Raw genomic sequence first — 19,940 nt, forward strand, 5'->3', positions numbered from 1 at the left:
TTTATATGTATATATGTATCTGTTTATATTTTATTTTATTTCTGATTATTATTATTATTAATGTATTATTATTTCCTTTTTTATTTTTTATTTTGTCTGTTTATTTAATCGATGTATTTGTAGATATTACTTTGTTTTTGTTTTTCTTTCTTTCTTTTTTTGGGAGGGGGGGGTGGTATGGATGGGATATAAACAAAAATGTTTTGACATTTAGGGCAGACAATAGATCAATCAATCAATCAATCATTGTTTATTTATTTAGCCCTAAATCACAAGTGTCTCAAAGGGCAGCACAAGCCACAACGACATCCTCGGTACAGAGCCCACATAAAATATGATTTATGTGAATATGATGTAATGGATAGAATGTCTGATGCTGTATGTCAATAATAAAAAAATAAAAATTAAATATATAGCAAATAAGAATATTCTATTACTGTTAAGCAAACTAAGAATAATAAAACACGATAAAACATGTGTCCTTTATCATAGCTATACGTATGACAAAAAAGCGCGTGAAAATCAGTGGTATTCGGTGAGGTAAAATGAATTAAATGCGCTGACCGTTCATTGCTCCTGCCAAATGATTCGCACGGATCACCACTCCAAGATGGCGGCCCCGCGTCTCGTCAGCGCCAGTAGGCAGTAGCGCTCCATGCTGCGTACCCTTATAACATGTCCATGTATGCACTACTTTACTATTAATTTAAAATGGCGACTGTTTGTAAATTACTATGCCGCAAAAAACTAATAAGACAAATAAGAACACATTTGTATCCTCCTACTAAAAAAAGGAAATTAAACTAAAAATTAAATAAGTTGATTTCCAGCCCCTCGTCTTTTATTATTCGGTCGGCGGTCACGTGACGTGATGCGGAAGTGACGCGCGGCACTCAAAAGAGTTCAGCATCTGGGAGCCAAAAAAAAAAACACACCAGCTAGCTTCGTTTTCTCAGCAGACAAGCGGACTTTCGGAAGGCAATAACACCTCGCGGTGAGTGACTGTGCTTAATTGCAACGTTTATGACGGTGTTGTGATGTCAGCCGTGTTGTAAGGTGTCGGTGCAAGGGAGGACACAGCTGTCTCCCAGGCTGCGGCCTCCATCACGTCCAGAGGTTGTTGTTTTCTTTTTTTTCTTCTTCTTCCTCTTTTTTTTTTTAAACATGGCGACTTAGAACCTGCTCGAATATACTCCGTGCAAACTCACACGCTGCCTGTCGAGCAAGCTAAATAGGTTCGAGCTAGCTAATGATAACAAAGCGTCGTTCGTCGTTTCACCTTCGCGCGCCGTCGCCAACATTCCTCCACTCCGTGAAGGCAACACTTTGCATCTGATGTATAATAATAATAATAATAATATCATTTTTCACGTTTAATCTCGCGTCATCTTTCACGGAAATGACCGGGCAAAAAAATGAACTTGCTATAATTTTAATCACACAATAATAATACATTTTAATTGGTACAGCGCTTTTCAGAAATGGTCTTCAAGTCTGTCGACGTGATGTAAAATGTCTACCCGCGTTAAAAAAAAAAAAATCAATCAAGTCATAAAATGTCATTTTAAATAGCACAGAGTGTACATTTGTACATTTCAGCTGCGTACGATGGACGCCCATCTTCCGTTTCAGCCGTGTGTGTGATGTTATGAGATGGGGATACAAGAACTACACTACCCAGCATGCAACAGTCGTGACGAGCATGCGCGGTAGCCCTGTGAAGTGTGGTTATGTGTTTTGATTGATTGAATTTGATTGAAACTTTTATTAGTAGATTGCACAGTTCAGTACATATTCCGTACAATTGACCACGAAATGGTAAACATCTGAATAAGTTTTTCAACTTGTTTAAGTTGGGGTCCACGTAAATCAATTCATGGTAAATGTCGCCATGCCGGCAGTTAATGATGAGGTTATGAGCACGCTGTGTGAGTAAACGTTGAGGACTCAGCCAACACGCCTCGTTTGCATTATTTACAATTAGACTGACAACACGGTGTGTGCAATGTGTCCCGGCTGCCGCTAGAGGGCGGACGTGACGTCAGCGCGTTCTCGTTGGTTGAGGCGATACTGCCAAGATTGGTGTCGACCCGATACCAATGAAATACAGGGGACCGTATTGCCGACACCGTTGACGTTTCACTTAGGCCAGGGGTCGGCAACCCAAAATGTTGAAAGAGCCATATAGGACCAAAAATACAAAAGTAAATCTGTCTGGAGCCGCAAAAAATTAAAAGCCTTATATAAGTGTTATAATAAAGGCAACGCATGATGTAATTGTCTATAGTAGCTACAATAATCAAATAATCAAAATGACTGTGTCGCAGGCTGACGCAAATCTTTGTTGACAGAAATGCTATATTTTAAGTGTCATTCTACACATTTGCAACATTGGAAATCATTAGTAAAATGGAGGCTTCTTACAGAATGAGATAACTTCTGGAAATTAATGGCTCAAAATGACCAAAGGTATAGATGTGTGTGTCCAAGTTTAAGGAAACGGCAGGCTGTCTTCTAATTGCATTGAATACAATCTTTGCAAGCTGTGGTCTGGAACAACATGGCACACAAACAACTGTGAGAAATGCAGCCAATATTACATACAGATAGTGTTTCATGAGGCATGCAAATATAAATTAAATACACAGAGGATATAAGTAAAGGAAATTAAATGAGCTCACATATAGCTACAAACGAGGCAAAATGATGCAGTATGTACATACAGCTAGCCTAAATAGGCATGTTAGCATCGATTAGCTTGCAGTCATGGATTGACCAAATATGCCTGATTAGCACTCCAACAAGTCAATAACATCAACAAAGCTCACCTTTTTGTGCATTCACGCACAGCATAAAACGTTTGGTGGACAAAATGAGACAAAGGAGGAGTGGCATAAAACACGTCTTTCTGTGGCAGCATCAGAGAAAGTTGTACAGGTAAACAAACTACGATGAGTTCAAGGATCGCTGAAATTAGTAGGACAAAATGGTGTTTGCCAAATACTCTCATCAGTGAAGCATGTTTAATATAAACAGTGGGGTTTCTAACAATTAGGAAGGTTTGTGTCATGTTTTTCCATTTTCACACATCTCTGAAAGAGGTCCAGGGAGCCACTAGGTGGCGCTAAAGAGCCGCATGCGGCTCTACAGCCGCGGGTTGCTGACCCCCCCGACTTAGGCCATGTCCACACGAACACGTAGAGTTTCAAAAACACATATTTGGGGTTAAAACGATCTCCATCCACACAAGTGTAGTTTCAATACTGTCTATGTGTAACAGGGTTAATTATGTCTTGTAAATAATGTATTTTATAATGTTTTATTATTGTTATAATTACACAAAATGTGTAAGTTACATGTAAATACCTGAATGTTGTTCAATGTTTTGGAACCATTGTCCCTCCTACTGCAATAACTACTGTGACACCTGTCTTCCAACTTCCCTTTTGTCTACGATAACGGGAGAGGGGGGCTCGACGATGGCAGAAAGTTATTGACAACAATTGTATTCTGTGTATTATCAGTAAAGCGCAGCTGAGCAGCAACCCATGGTGTCGGTCGTGTTTCATAAAATCCACACAACACAGAGGAAAAGAACACCGCTTACATATGTCTACACACAAACACATACACCTGCTATCATGCACATTTTGTCCAATCAGAAGCCTGACTTAATGGCATTACACCTCCCATTATGTTTATTTTGATATACCTTAGACCAGTGTTTTGCTGCGGCACACTAGTGTGCCGTGAATATGTAATTTTAACTATTTGGGTTAAAAATATTTTTTGCAAACCAGTAATAATAATCTGCAAATGTGTCGTTGCTGTTTAGAGCTCGGCAGAGTAACCGTGTAATACTCTTCCATATCAGTAGGTGGCAGCCGGTAGCTAATTGCTTTGTAGATGTCGGGAACTTGGTTTGTCTGATCACAATTTGCAGACGACGGCGTGCAGGTCAAAAGGTGTCTAATGCTTAAACCAAAAATAAACAAAAGGCGAGTGCCGCTAAGAAAAAGCATCGAAGCTTAGGGAAGGTTATGGAAAATGAAACTAAAACGGAACTGGATGCAAAGTAAACAAAAACAGAATGCTGGACGACAGCAAAGACTTACAGTGTGTGGAGCAGACGGCGTCCACAAAGTACATCCGAACATGACATGACAATCAACAATGTCCCTGCAAAGAAGGATAGTGACAACTTAAATATTCTTGATTGCTAAAACAAAGCAGGTGCGGGGAATAGCGCTCAGGGAAGACATGAAACTGCTACAGGAAAATACCAACAAAACAGGAAAAGCCACCAGAATAGGAGCGCAAGACAAGAACTAAAACACTGGTGGTCTATCCGTTATACAGTGCTCAATACCGGGGTCGAGCGGAATATACGTTAGGTCAGGAAAAAACACAGGCTATTTCATCCCTACAAGCCTTTTTCGCAGGTTTCCCTGCTTTTCAGATGAGTTTTTTTTTTTTTTTATGAAAAAAAATTTACTTAGACAAACTTTTTTGATCAACAAGGGAAATTGTTCATTTTTGTACAAAAAAGTGCAAAAAACCTCCCCTGAAGAGCAGGGAAACCTGCGAAACAGGCTTGTAGGGATGAAATAGCCTCAGTGTTTTTTCCTGACCTAACATATATTCCGCTCTCCCCGGTATTGAGCACTGTATAACGGATAAACCACAGAAACCTTGACTCCATATATATATATATATATATATATATATATATATATATATATACACATTACCTGTAAATATAGTCGTTCATTTTTGTACAAAAAAACCTCCCGTGAAGAGCAGGGAAACCTGCGAAACAGGCTTGTAGGGATGAAATAGCTTCCTTTGTTTTTTCCTGACCTAACGTGTGTGAATATAGATATTATTATATGCTATACTAATACTTCACATCTCTTCTCCTGAGACTTCTGGAAAATGACAGGATTTTCCCTGATTTCTGTCATTGCAGCATTTGGGATCAGACAGCCATAATGAATCCCGTCTACAGCCCTACACCAACAGGGGTCCCCTTCACCAATACGAAGGGTCTCGGCTATCCAGGCATGTTTGTGTGCGTCGGTGGTGCAAAATAAAACCTGTGCAAGTATGAATTAATATTTTGAATTTGATTTGGTCAGCTGGATTCCCAGTTGGTTACGCTGCAGCAGCCCCAGCATACACACCGGGTGTTTACACAGGAGCCAACCCAGCCTTCTCAAGTGGTAAGGTCTCCTACTGTAATAATAGCAAATTATGTATTATTTGTGAGAGTTTTATTTGTAATTGCGCATTACTTTCTTTGTAGAGGCAGCATTTTTACGTCTAAGGAAGGCAAGGCAGGTTTAAAATGTTATTGATTTAATGTGGCTGTTAAAGGTCAAGTCTGAGTCCATTATTACTCCTATATTTTGAACCGGATTATGAGGTTTCAGAGAGAGGGTCTGAAGGTGCCTAATAAAATGTCCCTTTGCTTCTGCGAGCCACAGACAACGATTTTCAGCCCGAGTTTCGCTGAAGAAAATGTTTTAGCATCCACTCACTGCAACAAGACTATGATTACACCGCAGGCCAAAGTGGCCCAAATCGAATTTTTCCAAATCCAGTGTTGGCCCTAGGAATTTTCAAAATGGGGTCCATTTTTTGGGTCCCACTTTCTTGTAACAGTTTTGAAAACAAATGATAAATGTATGCATTATCCTGTTATATCTCACATTCTATATTGTGTTTTGGAAAAAGGTTGTCATAAACGTTACTTAATTCATAAAAAAAATAATACAAATGAAAAAAAATGCTTATGTAAATGTATTCAGTTATAAACATTCATTCACTTTCTTCTTTCCTTCATGGATCTAAACTTTACCGCTGCCAATATTTTTTTCTATATTTTTATTTATTTCAGTATAAAAGTGTAAAAGGTTTTTTGCTTAGGTCATGAAATTATAATAACCGTGTGCATTGTCAGGTTCAAACACTGATGACATCTATTAATCAGACTAGAAGCAAGTAATTAAACAGAGTCAGAATTCAATTTAGCTCATTGAGGAGAAACGTCTGGGCTGTACTCTTCGTATAGTTTTCCAACACGCTCTGACGAAAGGTCGCACGCCTCCTCTTTTATTTGGACTTTCCCTGATTACATGGCAACAGCTGTTTCTAAAGGAAGGGGGGTCGTAAACAGTCGTCGCCTTTGGTTACAAAACAGTTCAAAGAAAAGGTGCCTGGAGGGGAGTCAGGTCCTGCTTCCTCTCCGCTTTGTAGATCTCGGGCAAGACAAAATCTTCCTGTGGATTACAATAGATCAAAGAAACCGACACCTTCATGTCGCTTCCCATCCTACAGTGGAGTTTTACAAGCCTTTTGATTGGTAAGATCAAAGACAGCATTTGCCTGCTTGCCGGGAACTCATTGAAACACAAAGTTTTGTGATAACTTAGATACAATTATACAAATTTAATTTATTACTCGGACGCGCGGACTTCCGGAAATGCGTGTCCTTTCTGATTTCAACGAATTGAAAGACACAAAAAGTGCGTTAACCCCAACAGTGAAATACAATTTTTTCCCAGCTGACTGTTTACAAGTGCAAGTAAAATGTAAACTTTAGCAGACTACAGTGTAAACGCACACATTGTGGCCCCAATGTGGCCTCCACGTCACCTGCATGTGCAGTTCGATAAAGTGAAAACAAAGGAAGTTGCCTGCATTCCCTAAATGAACAAGGAAATTGCTGCTACTCCTACAAAATAAAATCAGACGCCACATTGAATTTTTTTTTCTGTGACAATAAATGAAAGTAAAATAGTTTATGAATTTTTTGCCGATATCCGATATTCCGATATTGTCCAACTCTTAATTACCGATTCCGATATCAACCGATACCGATATGTACAGTTGTGGAATGAACACATTATTATGCCTAATTTTGTTATTTTTTGTGATGCCCCGCTGGATGCATTAAACAATGTAACAAGGTTTTCCAAAATAAATCAACTCAAGCTATGGAAAAAAAATGCCAACATGGCACTGCCATATTTATTATTGAAGTCACAATGTGCATTATTTTTTTTAACATGCCTCAAAACAGCAGCTTGGAATTTGGGAGATGCTCAATTTGAGGAGGTTTGAGTTGGGGGGGCAGCGGGGGGGGGGGTATATTGTAGCGTCCCGGAAGAGTTGGTGCTGCAAGGGCTTCTGGGTATTTGTTCTGTTGTGTTTATGTTGTGTTGCGGTGCGGATGTTGGCCCGAAATGTGTTTGTCATTCTTGTTTGGTGTGGGTTCACAGTGTGGCGCATATTTGTAACAGTGTTAAAGTTGTTTACACGGCCACCCTCAGTGTGACCTGTATGGCTGTTGATCAAGTATGCCTTGCATTCACTTGTGTGTGTGAAAAGCCGTAGATATTATGTGATTGGGTCGTGCCTTTAAGGTTTATTGGCGCTCTGTACTTCTCCCTACGTCCGTGTACACAGCGGCGTTTTAAAAAGTCATGCATTTTACTTTTTGAAACCGATACCGATAATTTCCGATATTACGTTTTAAAGCATTTATCGGCCGATAATATCGGCAGTCCGATACTATCGGACATCTCTGGTATACAACTTTTTGTAGGACTTTGGCCAAAAATGGCCTGTGGAAATGTTAAAGTCTAAAGTGCGACGTTAACTGGGTGAGAAAATTGTGATAATCTGCTCAGCACAGACTTGAGAAATCTAGTGGGTGACTTATCAAGACAGCACGTTGATGGACTCAGACTTTGACTGTTTGGTCAGCGACAGGAGTAGCTCTTTGTTTCTGGGAAGGAAAAATTCCTTGAACTTTATGGTGATCATTCATGAATGTAGGGAGTGTAGTATCATCATTCTCTGGTATGATCTAGGTTACGCTCCTGGGACTCCCTTCAAAATGTCCTGTTCTCCCAACACGGGGACTGTACCGCCATACTCCTCCTCCACCAACCCATACCAAGCTGCTGTCTACCCTGTCAGGAGCACCTACCCCCAACATAACCCTTATGCACAGGTCAGTGACATTTATTTAAAAAAACAACATATTTTGATCATTAAAAAAGTATTTGTTTTGCTGGCAGGCGCTGATCCCGTCACAGCAGCAAGGTACTTACTTCACACAGCCGCTGTATGCAGCGCCGCCTCACGTGATCCATCACACAACAGTGGTCCAGCCCAACGGGATGCCCGCTGCCATGTATGCTCCGCCCATTCCCGCTCCCCGCAACAATGGTGTTGCCATGGGGATGGTTGCCGGCACCACTATGGCCATGTCAGCTGGTAGGTGGCATTTAAAATACCGCATTGTTACACTCTTTCGCTGCCATGTCGCTCTGTTGACGTGGACAGAGGATGTGACTTTCGTTAAACGTCATCACAGAAGTCTCGCAAGATTAGAACGGCCATATTGTATAACAGATCTCCAGTCATGACTTACCACCCGGACACGATCTTATATAAATCGATTGCTCGCCAAACGATGTAATCATATCTCTAAAGTTACAGTTTATTTGTACCAATTATTTTTTACACCCCTAATAAGTAATAGTAATAATAATAGTGTGTGTGTGTGTGTGTGTGTGTGTGTGTGTGTGTGTGCGTGCGCGTGCGTGTGTTTATATGTATATATGTGTGTGTGTGTGCGTGTGTTTATATGTATATGTGTGTGTGTGTGTGTGTGTGTGTGTATATATATATATATATATATATATATATATATATATATATATACATATGTATGTATGTATGTGTATATATATATATATACATATGTATGTACAAACCCCGTTTCCATATGAGTTGGGAAATTGTGTTCGATGTAAATATAAACGGAATACAATGATTTGCAAATCCTTTTCAACCCATATTCAATTGAATATGCTACAAAGACAACATATTTGATGTTCAAACTGATAACGTGCATTATTTGCAAACTTGCAAATAATCATTAACTTTAGAATTTGATGCCAGCAACACGTGACAAAGAAGTTGGGAAAGGTGGCAATAAATACTGATAAAGTTGAGGAATGCTCATCAAACACTTATTTGGAACATCCCACAGGTGAACAGGCAACTTGGGAACAGGTGGGTGCCATGATTGGGTATAAAAGTAGATTCCATGAAATGCTCAGTCATTCACAAACAAGGATGGGGCAAGAGTCACCACTTTGTCAACAAATACGTGAGCAAATTGTTGAACAGTTTAAGAAGAACCTTTCTCAACCAGCTATTGCAAGGAATTTAGGGATTTTACCATCTACGGTCCGTAATATCATCAAAGGGTTCAGAGAATCTGGAGAAATCACTGCAGGTAAGCAGGTAAGCCTGTGACCTTCGATCCCTCAGGCTGTACTGCATCAACAAGTGACATCAGTGTGTAAAGGATATCACCACATGGGCTCAGGAACACTTCAGAAACCCACTGTCAGTAACTACAGTTGGTCGCTACATCTGTAAGTGCAAGTTAAAACTCTCCTATGCAAGGCGAAAACCGTTTATCAACAACACCCAGAAACGCCGTCGGCTTTGCTGGGCCTGAGCTCATCTAAGATGGACTGATACAAAGTGGAAAAGTGTTCTGTGGTCTGACGAGTCCACATTTCAAATTGTTTTTGGAAACTGTGGACGTCGTGTCCTCCGGACCAAAGAGGAAAAGAACCATCCGGATTGTTTTAGGCGCAAAGTTGAAAAGCCAGCATCTGTGATGGTATGGGGGTGTATTAGTGCCCAAGACATGGGTAACTTACACATCTGTGAAGGCGCCATTAATGCTGAAAGGTACATAAAGGTTTTGGAGCAACATATGTTGCCATCCAAGCAACGTTACCATGGACGCCCCTGCTTATTTCAGCAATACAATGCCAAGCCACGTGTTACATCAACGTGGCTTCATAGTAAAAGAGTGCGGGTACTAGACTGGCCTGCCTATAGTCCAGACCTGTCTCCAATTGAAAATGTGTGGCGCATTATGAAGCCTAAAATACCACAACGAAGACCCCCGGACTGTTGAACAACTTAAGCTGTACATCAAGCAAGAATGGGAAAGAAACCCACTTTCAAAGCTTCAACAATTAGTTTCCTCAGTTCCCAATCGTTTGAGTGTTGTTAAAAGAAAAGGTGATGTAACACAGTGGTGAACATGCCCTTTCCCAACTACTTTGGCACATGTTGCAGCCATGAAATTCTAAGTTAATTATTATTTGCAAAAAAAAAAAAAAAAAAAGTTTATGAGTTTGAACATCAAATATGTTGTCTTTGTAGCATATTCAACTGAATATGGGTTGAAAAGGATTTGCAAATCATTGTATTCCGTTTATATTTACATCTAACACAGTTTCTCAACTCATATGGAAACGGGGTTTGTATATATTGGCTACACACACACACACACACACACATGCATGCAACAAGCGGTAGAAAATGGATGGATGTATGTTGTTTGTGTGTGTGTGTATATATACAGTATATACATATAGGATATATATATATATATATAAATTACATACAGTCGACTTTCGGCCCCCAGCCAAATATTTTCGCACAATGCGGCCCCCAAGTCAAAAAGTTTGGACACTTGCCCCTGGGTCACGTGATTGCAGCCCACCTACAGTACATCGGCTCATGCCTATTCATATTGATCGCTGGTCGATGGATTGCTCCACCTGTGAAAAGTATGAAAGGACAGTGTTTTATATCCATAGGCTGCTTTGTGCAAAGTCAAGAGACTGAGTGTCAATGTTTTATTTGCCTGTCAGGAACTTTGCTGTCAACTCCGTCACCAGCGCCAGCCGCCCTCGCCCCCCACCCCGTCACCATGCCCACATACCGGCCAGCTGGCACGCACAGCTACAGCTACGTGCCCTCGCAGTGGTGAACAGCAGGCCCAGTGAGTACGCCTCAACATCCCCACACGCCCCCTTTCCTCACCCTCTCTGTTCTTCTCCCCTGCAGGCGCGGTTGGGAGACGCTATAGTTATGCATTCACACTCCAGTGTTTCTTGCTCGCGGTGGTGGATCTGCTCTGCCAGCGGCCTGTTTGTCTTCTTCCAGCATAATGTGAATCTCAAACCACGTAGGTCCATTTGGACGGGGGGGGAGGAGGAGGGGGAAGTCATCCCCACGTCTCGATGGAATTAGGTCGCATTCCACGCTGCTCCCCTACATGCCTGCTGCGTATCACACATTGACCGGCCCTCGGCCTCCATGCAATTGTTTATGCAGGTTTTTCTAGCTTCAACTAGCTCGTGGTGAAAAACGGAGTGCGGATTAGTTTATTTCCTCACCGCCCCTTCCCCCCTCCCCTCCTCTCCGTTTTGGAGGCGCATCCGATGTTGAATGCATGTTCTATATGTAGATATATGAAGGTAATGCTATCTCAATCTACTCGCTGCGATAGATGCAAAATCCTACGAAATAAGCTAGAGATGGGCATTGGAACTAACCAGCTGCACTACTTGGCTGCAACCAGCAGGGGCGCCGTTGATCACTATTTCCGACAACGTGGCTCTACAGCCATTGATCATATACATATATATATATATATACAGTACAGGCCAAAAGTTTGGACACACCTTCTCATTTCAATGTGTTAAATTTATTTTCATGACTATTTACATTGTAGATTGTCACTGAAGACATCAAAACTATGAATGAACACATGTGGAGTTATGCACTTAACAAAACAAGGTGAAATAACTGGAAAACATGTTTTATATTCTAGTTTCTTCAAAATAGCCACCCTTTGCTCTGATGACTGCTTTGCACACTCTTGGCATTCTCTGGATGAGCTGCAAGAGCTTCACCTGAAATGGTTTTCATTTCACAGGTGTCATAGTTTTGATGCCTTCAGTGACAATCTACAATGTAAATAGTCATGAAAATAAAGAAAACGCATTGAAATGAGAAGGTGTGTCCAAACTTTTGGCTTGTACTGTGTGTGTGTGTATATATATATATATATATATATATATATATATATATACAGTACAGGCAAATAGTTTAAACACCTTCTCTTCATTCAATGCGTTTTCTTTTATTTACATTGTAGATTGTCATTGAAGGCATCGATTTATAAATGAACACGTGGAGTTATGTACTGTCATAGTTTTGATGCCTTCAGTGACAATCTACAATGTAAATAGTCATGAAAATAAAGAAAACTCATTGAAATGAGAAGGTGTGTCCAAACTATTTGCCTGTACTATATATATATATATATATATATATATATATATATATATATATATATATATATATATATATATATATATATATATGACTATATTGCTCTACAGCCACTCCTTTGCAACGTTATTTTGACCCATATGCAGCACGATGCAAAAGTCCGCCACAAGTTTTCTTGTTTTAAATCCCCTTTTTTTACAGCTATCATTTTGACGCCGTAAAAGAAAATAGTCGGAGGGGTGGCGCACGCACCAAGGAAGTTGCAGATCCATATCGGTGAGGATCTGAATAAAGGTATTACAGTTTAAGACACACACATTTGCTAACTACAAAATATATGTTACTGTTTTTTTGGGGGTCCCAAATGAAGCATTTTTAAACATAAAAATGGCTAAATAAACAATCTTAAAATATCACTACTAGAGGAGACCACGTTGTTCAGTATCGTGGCCACTGATTGGCTCAGCCTTATATTGAAATAAGTAATGAAATTGTGTTATTTAATTTCTAGAGAGCTATCTTAAGGTCCTAACATGTTTTTTGTATGCTCTAACTCTAAAAATATTTACTTTATAATGAATAATTCCTACATTGTGGAAGTCCATTTATCGCTTAATAAATGAAGGATGACTGTATTCCTAATGGTGGCTTTTGGATAGTGCTGTACATCTATATTTTTTTAAATATACTTATAAAAAAAAATCTGATTAGTTAACCGTTTAAAAGTCAATTTAGTGGAATGCCCATCTCTAAACGAACACATCCAAAGGAAGTCAAAAGTAATAAAATTCCCAATGCTGACTCACCTACTGTGAAAGATGTTCATGCAAAAAAAAAAGGAGGAAAAAAAAAAAAGCTGCACCATGGCGTGCAGAACTGTTCTGTTTTCAAGGCTTTGTGTTTTACCAAGTGATGCTTGTTCATTCGACTTTTATTTCTCTCAGCAAGCCCATTGTATGCCAAGTGTTTTTACCCGTATTTTAGGAAAAGATTGGGGCTATTCCAACACGTAATAATTCAAAGTGCTCAGTATCAATAAGGAAAAGAGCAGATTTTTGGCTTTTCTGCTCGGAACAGACTTGATGTGTTTTAGCCAGTTATGAAAAGATAAAGAACGGTGCCATAAAGTACGTCGTAATCGTCTCAATATCGACCTTGTTCTGGAGTCAGTGGGCTGCACCGCGTTAAAGCAGTGAGCAGGGGAACTGCTTTAATGTTTCATGTTATTTGTGTTGAAGCACTACTGACAAGGCACTAATTGGAAGCAGTTACGGCAACGTTTGCGTTGACATTGTCAGCAGTTGTAGCATCAGGTTCTAGGCCGACCCGTCAGAATCACCGTCTCGGACTTGCTTTGATGATGTCACAATAATCCGTTTTGTACATGTTATTTTTTTGTGCTTTTTGGTTCTTGTTTTGTATTTCAAAGAAAGAGCAAAAATAAAAACAAATATAAGACGAAAAATTATTCGCCGTTGTTGCTTTTTTTGTTGTAGCCCAAAGCCATTTTCTCTCATATTTGCAGAAATACATTTAATTGAATTGTACAATTAATAGTTGTATACTGACAAGAACCATACGGACATGAAAGAAGAAAGTAAAATACCAAATAGTGATCAATAATAGTCACAATGATTGTTCTAAGGCAGGGAGGGGTGTCAAACTTGTTTTCATTGAGGGCCACACCACAGTCATTAGAGGGCCGCTTGTAGCAGTAAATAATGAATTTAAATATATTTTTTAAAATGTACTTATAGTAAAAAAAAATCTGTGGATTTTACCACTGTTTTTATGCCGTTTTTTAGAATTATTTTTCAACATATCAGAATCAGAAATATTTTATTAATCCCCGATGGGAAATTTAAGATTTTCAGCACAATCCCATTCAAGAGCAGACAAACATTACAGGGAGACAGAACAGGATCAAACATTACAGGGAGACAGAACAGGATCAAACATTACAGGGAGACAGAACAGGATCAAACATTACAGGGAGACAGAACAGGATTAAACATTACTGGGAGACAGAATAGGATCAAACATTACAGGGAGAGGGAACAGGATTAAACATTACAGGGAGACAGAACAGGATTAAACATTACAAGGAGACAGAACAGGATTAAACATTACAGGGAGACAGAATAGGATCAAACATTACAGGGAGACGGAACAGGATCAAACATTACAGGGAGACAGAACAGGATCAAACATTACAGGGAGACAGAACCGGATTAAACATTACAGGGAGACAGAATAGGATCAAACATTACAGGGAGACGGAACAGGATCAAACATTACAGGGAGACAGAACAGGATCAAACATTACAGGCACACAACATGATCAAACAGAACAGGATCAAACATTACAGGGAGACAGAACAGGATCAAACATTACAGGGAGACAGAACAGGATTAAACATTACAGGGAGACAGAACAGGATTAAACATTACAGGGAGACAGAATAGGATCAAACATTACATGGAGACGGAACAGGATCAAACATTACAGGCAGACAACATGATCAAACAGAACATGATCAAACATTACAGGGAGACAGAACAGGATCAAACATTACATGGAGACAGAACAGGATTAAACATTACAGGGAGACAGAACAAGATTAAACATTACAGGGAGACAGAATAGGATCAAACATTACAGGGAGACGGAACAGGATCAAACATTTCACGGAGACGGAACAGGATTAAACATTACAGGGAGACAGAACAGGATCAAACATTACAGGGAGACAGAATAGGATCAAACATTACAAGGAGACCGAACAGGATCAAACATTACAGGGAGACAGAATAGGATCAAACATTACAGGGAGACGGAACAGGATCAAACATTACATGGAGACGGAACAGGATCAAACATTACAGGGAGACAGAACAGGATCAAACATTACAGGCAGACAACAGGATCAAACATTACAGGGAGACAGAACAGGATCAAACATTACAGGGAGACAGAACAGGATCGCTGACGGGTCTAGCGACTTCCGGCGCCCCTTACAAAACAGGTGAGAAACAGGTCAACGCTGGGACGGGGGAGGTGAGAAAAAAAATATTCAGTCTGAGACTGGGCCCCTGGAGAGGGGGGTCCAGACTGAGGCCAAGGGGGAAAAAACCTCATAGCCATAGCACACATAAACATGTGTGTAAGAGGAAAACATCAAAAGGACATTAAAAAGATGCAACCAGCCATTTCTACATACAGCTACAAAAGTAAAACAAAGACAACAACAAAAAACATATACACTGTGGTGGTCTCTGCGGTGTTCCACGCCATCGTCTGCTGGGGTGGGGGGAGCACGGCCAGAGACAGGAGCAGACCCAACAAAGCAACCAAGAGAACTGACTCCTCCTTCGGTCGCCCACTAACTCTCAGCCAGCGTCCAGTCCGCATGGATGAGCGAGGATACGTTTGAGGCAGTGTTTTTCAACCACTGTGCCGTGAGATATTGTCTGGTGTGCCGAGGGAAATTATGCAACTTCACCTAATTGGTGCCCAAAATTTTTTTTTGCAAATCAATAATCATAATAATGTGCCGTTGTCTAGTGCCTGTGCTGTGTAGAGCTTGGCAGAGTAACCGTGTAATACTCCATAGCAGTAGGTGGCGGCAGGTAGTTCCTTGCTTTGTAGAAGTCTGAACGCGTCGAGGAGGGTTTGTCGTGATCCCAATATGCAGAGCACAGCGGGAGACAGCGTGCAGGTAAAAAGGTATGTAACGCCAAAAACGAACAAAAGGCAAGTCCCGCTCGGAAAAGGCACTGAAACATAGGGATGGCTATACAAAACAAAAGTAAAACTGAACTGGCTACAAAGTAAACCAAAACAGAATGCTGGACGACAGCAAAAACTTACAAGCGTGTGGAGCGGAGACGGCGTCCACAAAGTACATCCGTACATGACATGACAATCAACACAAAGGAGGATAGCGTACGCACAACTTAAATAGTCTTGAGGGACGGGTGGCATCATTGGGATATAAACAAAAAAATATTTTGACATTTAGGGCAGACAATAGATGTATGATGTATGCAAATATGACGTAATGAATAGGAACGTCTGATACTGTATGTCAATAACATTTTTATAAAAAAAATAAAATAAAATGACGTGGAGGGCCAGATCTGGCCCGCGGGCCTTGGGTTTGACACCCTATGGTTTTTCTGTATTAAAAGCAAAAGAAGCTATGGAAAACATGCATACTATATTATACAATATGTATAGTTATTTTCTATCTATTTTTATTAATATAGTACTTTTCATGCTCAGGCAAGTGGCATAACATAACATAATATAACACAAAACTTTGCACTGAGGATGGAGGAAAAAACGCCACATTTGAGGTGATAAACAAAATAGATACAATTATGATAAGATTTAAGAACGCGAGAATAGTTTTAAATGTTAGTAAAGTAAAAGTTCAGCAATAACCTGATTAAAAAATGATGCTTGCAGCCTTTAAACGCAATATTAATGGCATTCATAAAGTGAATTATATTTATATAGCGCTTTTCTCTAGTGACTCAAAGCGCTTTTACATAGTGAAACCCAATATCTAAGTTACATTTAAACCAGTGTGGGTGGCACTGGGAGCAGGTGGGTAAAGTGTCTTGCCCAAGGACACAACGACAGTGACTAGGATGGCGGAAGCGGGGATCGAACCTGGAACCCTCAAGTTGCTGGCACGGCCCCTCTACCGACCGAGCTATACCGCCCCAAAATGCCTTATACCGGTGTTTTTCAACCTTTTTGAGCCAAGGACACTTTTATTGTATTTATTTTTTAATCCCACTACAGAAAATGTTAACAAATGACACTGAGTAGCGTATATTGACCAAATAAGACAAAATATGACGCAATTACGCCACTAATGCACCACCCATTTCTTAAAGTAGGCGTACACCGCATTTATTAACCACATTTTTCTTTAAATTGAAGTGGAGTGGTCTTTTTTTTTTTTTTTGGCAACACCTCCTCAAAACAATAATTAATCAGCCTTTTTAATTTTTTTAAATGTTTTATTTTTGTATTTTTTTAGATATATCCATACTAGTTTTTATTTATTTATTTAATACACTGTAGCACTTTGAGGTTGTTTACTCAATGTAAAGTGCTTTTTTTTTTTTTTTTTTTTTTTTTACAAATACAATCTATTATTATTATTATTATTATTATTAATCACGTAAAAATTTTGACCCAGTAAGTAGAATTATGCGGCGACGTTTGTTACTGGATACTTTCTAATGCCCTCTCGCCGTGGAGACTCTAACAGGTAAGTAATACATTTATTTACAAATGTTTCAGGCTGCAATATTGTTCAATCAATGATACTTATAACGTATGATTAGCTTGTAAGCTATTGTATGCTTAGCTGTTGTGTACAGTAGCTGCAATTATTTTCACGGACCGGCTTTCCACGTCTGGCAGATAAAAACAGCAAAAAATAAAAATAAATGAGCATGAAAATCCAACTCACTATAACGCTAAAGTAGACACGTTGATGGCATTTACTGTATACCAGTGTTTCTTAACCACAGGGCCGGGTCCCAGTGTTGGCCCGCGAGCGCCCTCTAGAATGTAATATACCTTGTTTTTTCCAGCGGGACTCAGTTGTAATACACTTTTCCACCACTTGTGGCAGCAATGACAATATAAAACAAACAGAAAAAGTATGGCGCTAAAGTAATAGAGAAAATTCTCAAGCGCAAAAATTACGACTAAAGTGGTGGAGCTGTATTTTCATTTGCACTTTAATTTTATTGATAGTTTACTTAAGAAACATATTTATTATTAATTTAATTTTTTTTATTTTAGCACAACATGTTGTAAATGTATTTTGTCCAATCAGCCTAACCTAATCCTAAGGTTTATTTGTTAAATTAATTATATGATCTTGATATGATGTCATTTTATAAGGTAGTAAACTCTAAGTAGGTTAGATATTTAGTTTTTATTGAATATGTTTAAAACCAAGAGTAAGATTACTAATTTAGTGTAAATATTGGAGTGGTCCCCGGACCCTGTGTAGTGGAAAAGTTGGGTCCTGAGGTCAAACAGGTTAAGAACCCCCTGCTATATACAACGGCAGTTGTAGCTTTTGGCTACAAACTGGCACATTCAAATGTTATATGTTCATTAATGTGCATTAATGGGCTATTATATATATATAATCATTTGTATATATACAAATGGTGACTTCCTGTCAGGAGTTGTAATATACATTTATAAACAAGCTTATTGCTGTGTTTAGTGGCACAGGCGAAAGTTAAGTTGGAGAAAAATGCGTTAATTCAATTAAATTATTAAATAAAATAAAGTAATTAATGTTTCTGCGCGGACCGGTGGTTGGGGACCACTGGCCTAAAGCAGTGGTTCTCAAACTTTTTTTGTCATCCCCCACTTTGGACAAGGGCGAGTTTTCAAGCCCCACCTGCCCCCATCGCCCCAACAGAACGCTAACGCCAAGCTTAACATTTTCAAATTTATTGAACATCAAGTAACATCAAGTTGTATACATTCAAACTCAATAACATAAAATAACATCAAGTTCAATAATAAATAAAATAACTGTGCAGCTGTGGTATAACTTGCCCATCCATCCATTTTCTACCGCTTATTCCCTTTGTGGTCGCGGGGGGCGCTGGAGCCTATCTCAGCTACAATCGGGCGGAAGGCGGGGTACACCCTGGACAAGTCGCCACCTCATCGCAGGGCCAACACAGATAGACAGACAACATTCACACTCACATCCACACACGAGGGCCAATTTAGTGTTGCCAATCAACTTATCCCCAGGTGCATGTCTTTGGAGGTGGGAGGAAGCCGGAGTACCCGGAGGGAACCCACGCAGTCACGGGGAGAACATACAAACTCCACGCAGAAAGATCCCGAGCCCGGGATTGAACCCAAGACTACTCAGGACCTTCGTATTGTGAGGCAGATGCACTAACCCCTCTTCCACCGTGCTGCCTGGTATAACTTGCATCAAGTTCAATAATAAATAAAATAACTTGCATCAAGTTCAATAATAAATAAAACAAAAGTGTTATAACTTGCATCAAGTTCAATAATAAATCAAAAAAAGTGTTATAACTTGCATCAAGTTCAATAATAAATCAAATAAAAGTGTTATAACTTGTATCAAGTTCAATAATAAATCATATAACTTGCATCAAGTTCAAAATAAATAAAATAAAAGTGCCACTTTGCAATCTTTGCAAAAAAAAGGAGGAGCTATGCATTTGGGAAGACAGGGCAAGTGACAGCACTTTGCCCCGGGAGAGCCACCTTGCTTCACTGTGAAACACATACTTGCCAACCCTCCCGGATTTTCCGGTAGACTCCCGAAATTCAGCGCTTCTCCCGAAAACCTCCCGGGACAAATATTCTCCCGAAAATCTCCCGAAATTCAGGCGTACCTGAGTGACGTGTCGACAACATGTTTTCACGTCCGCTTTCCCACAATATAAACAGCGTGCCTGCCCAATCACGTTATAACTGTAGAATGATCGAGGGCGAGTTCTTGGTTTCTTATGTGGGTTTATTGTTAGGCAGTTTCATTAACGTCCTCCCAGCACGGCAACAACACACAACAACAGCAGTCACGTTTTCGTCTACCGTAAAGCAGTTCGTCTGCCGTAAACAGCAATGTTGTGACACTCTTAAACAGGGCAATACTGCCATCTAATGTACATGCATATGTGACATTAACATCTAGGGCTTTTAGAGAGTGCAG

General features: G+C 39.8%; 1 protein-coding gene across 2 annotated transcripts; it reads left to right on the top strand.

Annotated features, from left to right (window-relative positions):
• Positions 1–836: 836 nt before the first annotated feature.
• fam168b (family with sequence similarity 168 member B) lies at positions 837–13,657 on the top strand. Of its 2 annotated transcripts, XM_061965855.1 has the most exons (8): positions 837–994; positions 4,970–5,061; positions 5,139–5,222; positions 7,878–8,020; positions 8,088–8,112; positions 8,173–8,286; positions 10,761–10,891; positions 10,957–13,657. In XM_061965855.1, exons 2-7 carry the CDS (start codon positions 4,992–4,994, stop codon positions 10,877–10,879), a joined length of 555 nt encoding a protein of 184 aa, XP_061821839.1. In that variant the 5' UTR covers positions 837–994; positions 4,970–4,991; the 3' UTR covers positions 10,880–10,891; positions 10,957–13,657. The 2 variants fall into 2 exon arrangements, with proteins under 2 accessions (XP_061821839.1, XP_061821838.1); XM_061965854.1 differs by having other exon boundaries at positions 8,088–8,286.
• Positions 13,658–19,940: the final 6,283 nt, after the last annotated feature.

This window comes from Nerophis lumbriciformis, linkage group LG07 (genome assembly GCF_033978685.3).
Source record: "Nerophis lumbriciformis linkage group LG07, RoL_Nlum_v2.1, whole genome shotgun sequence".
NCBI classification, from domain to species: domain Eukaryota; kingdom Metazoa; phylum Chordata; class Actinopteri; order Syngnathiformes; family Syngnathidae; genus Nerophis; species Nerophis lumbriciformis.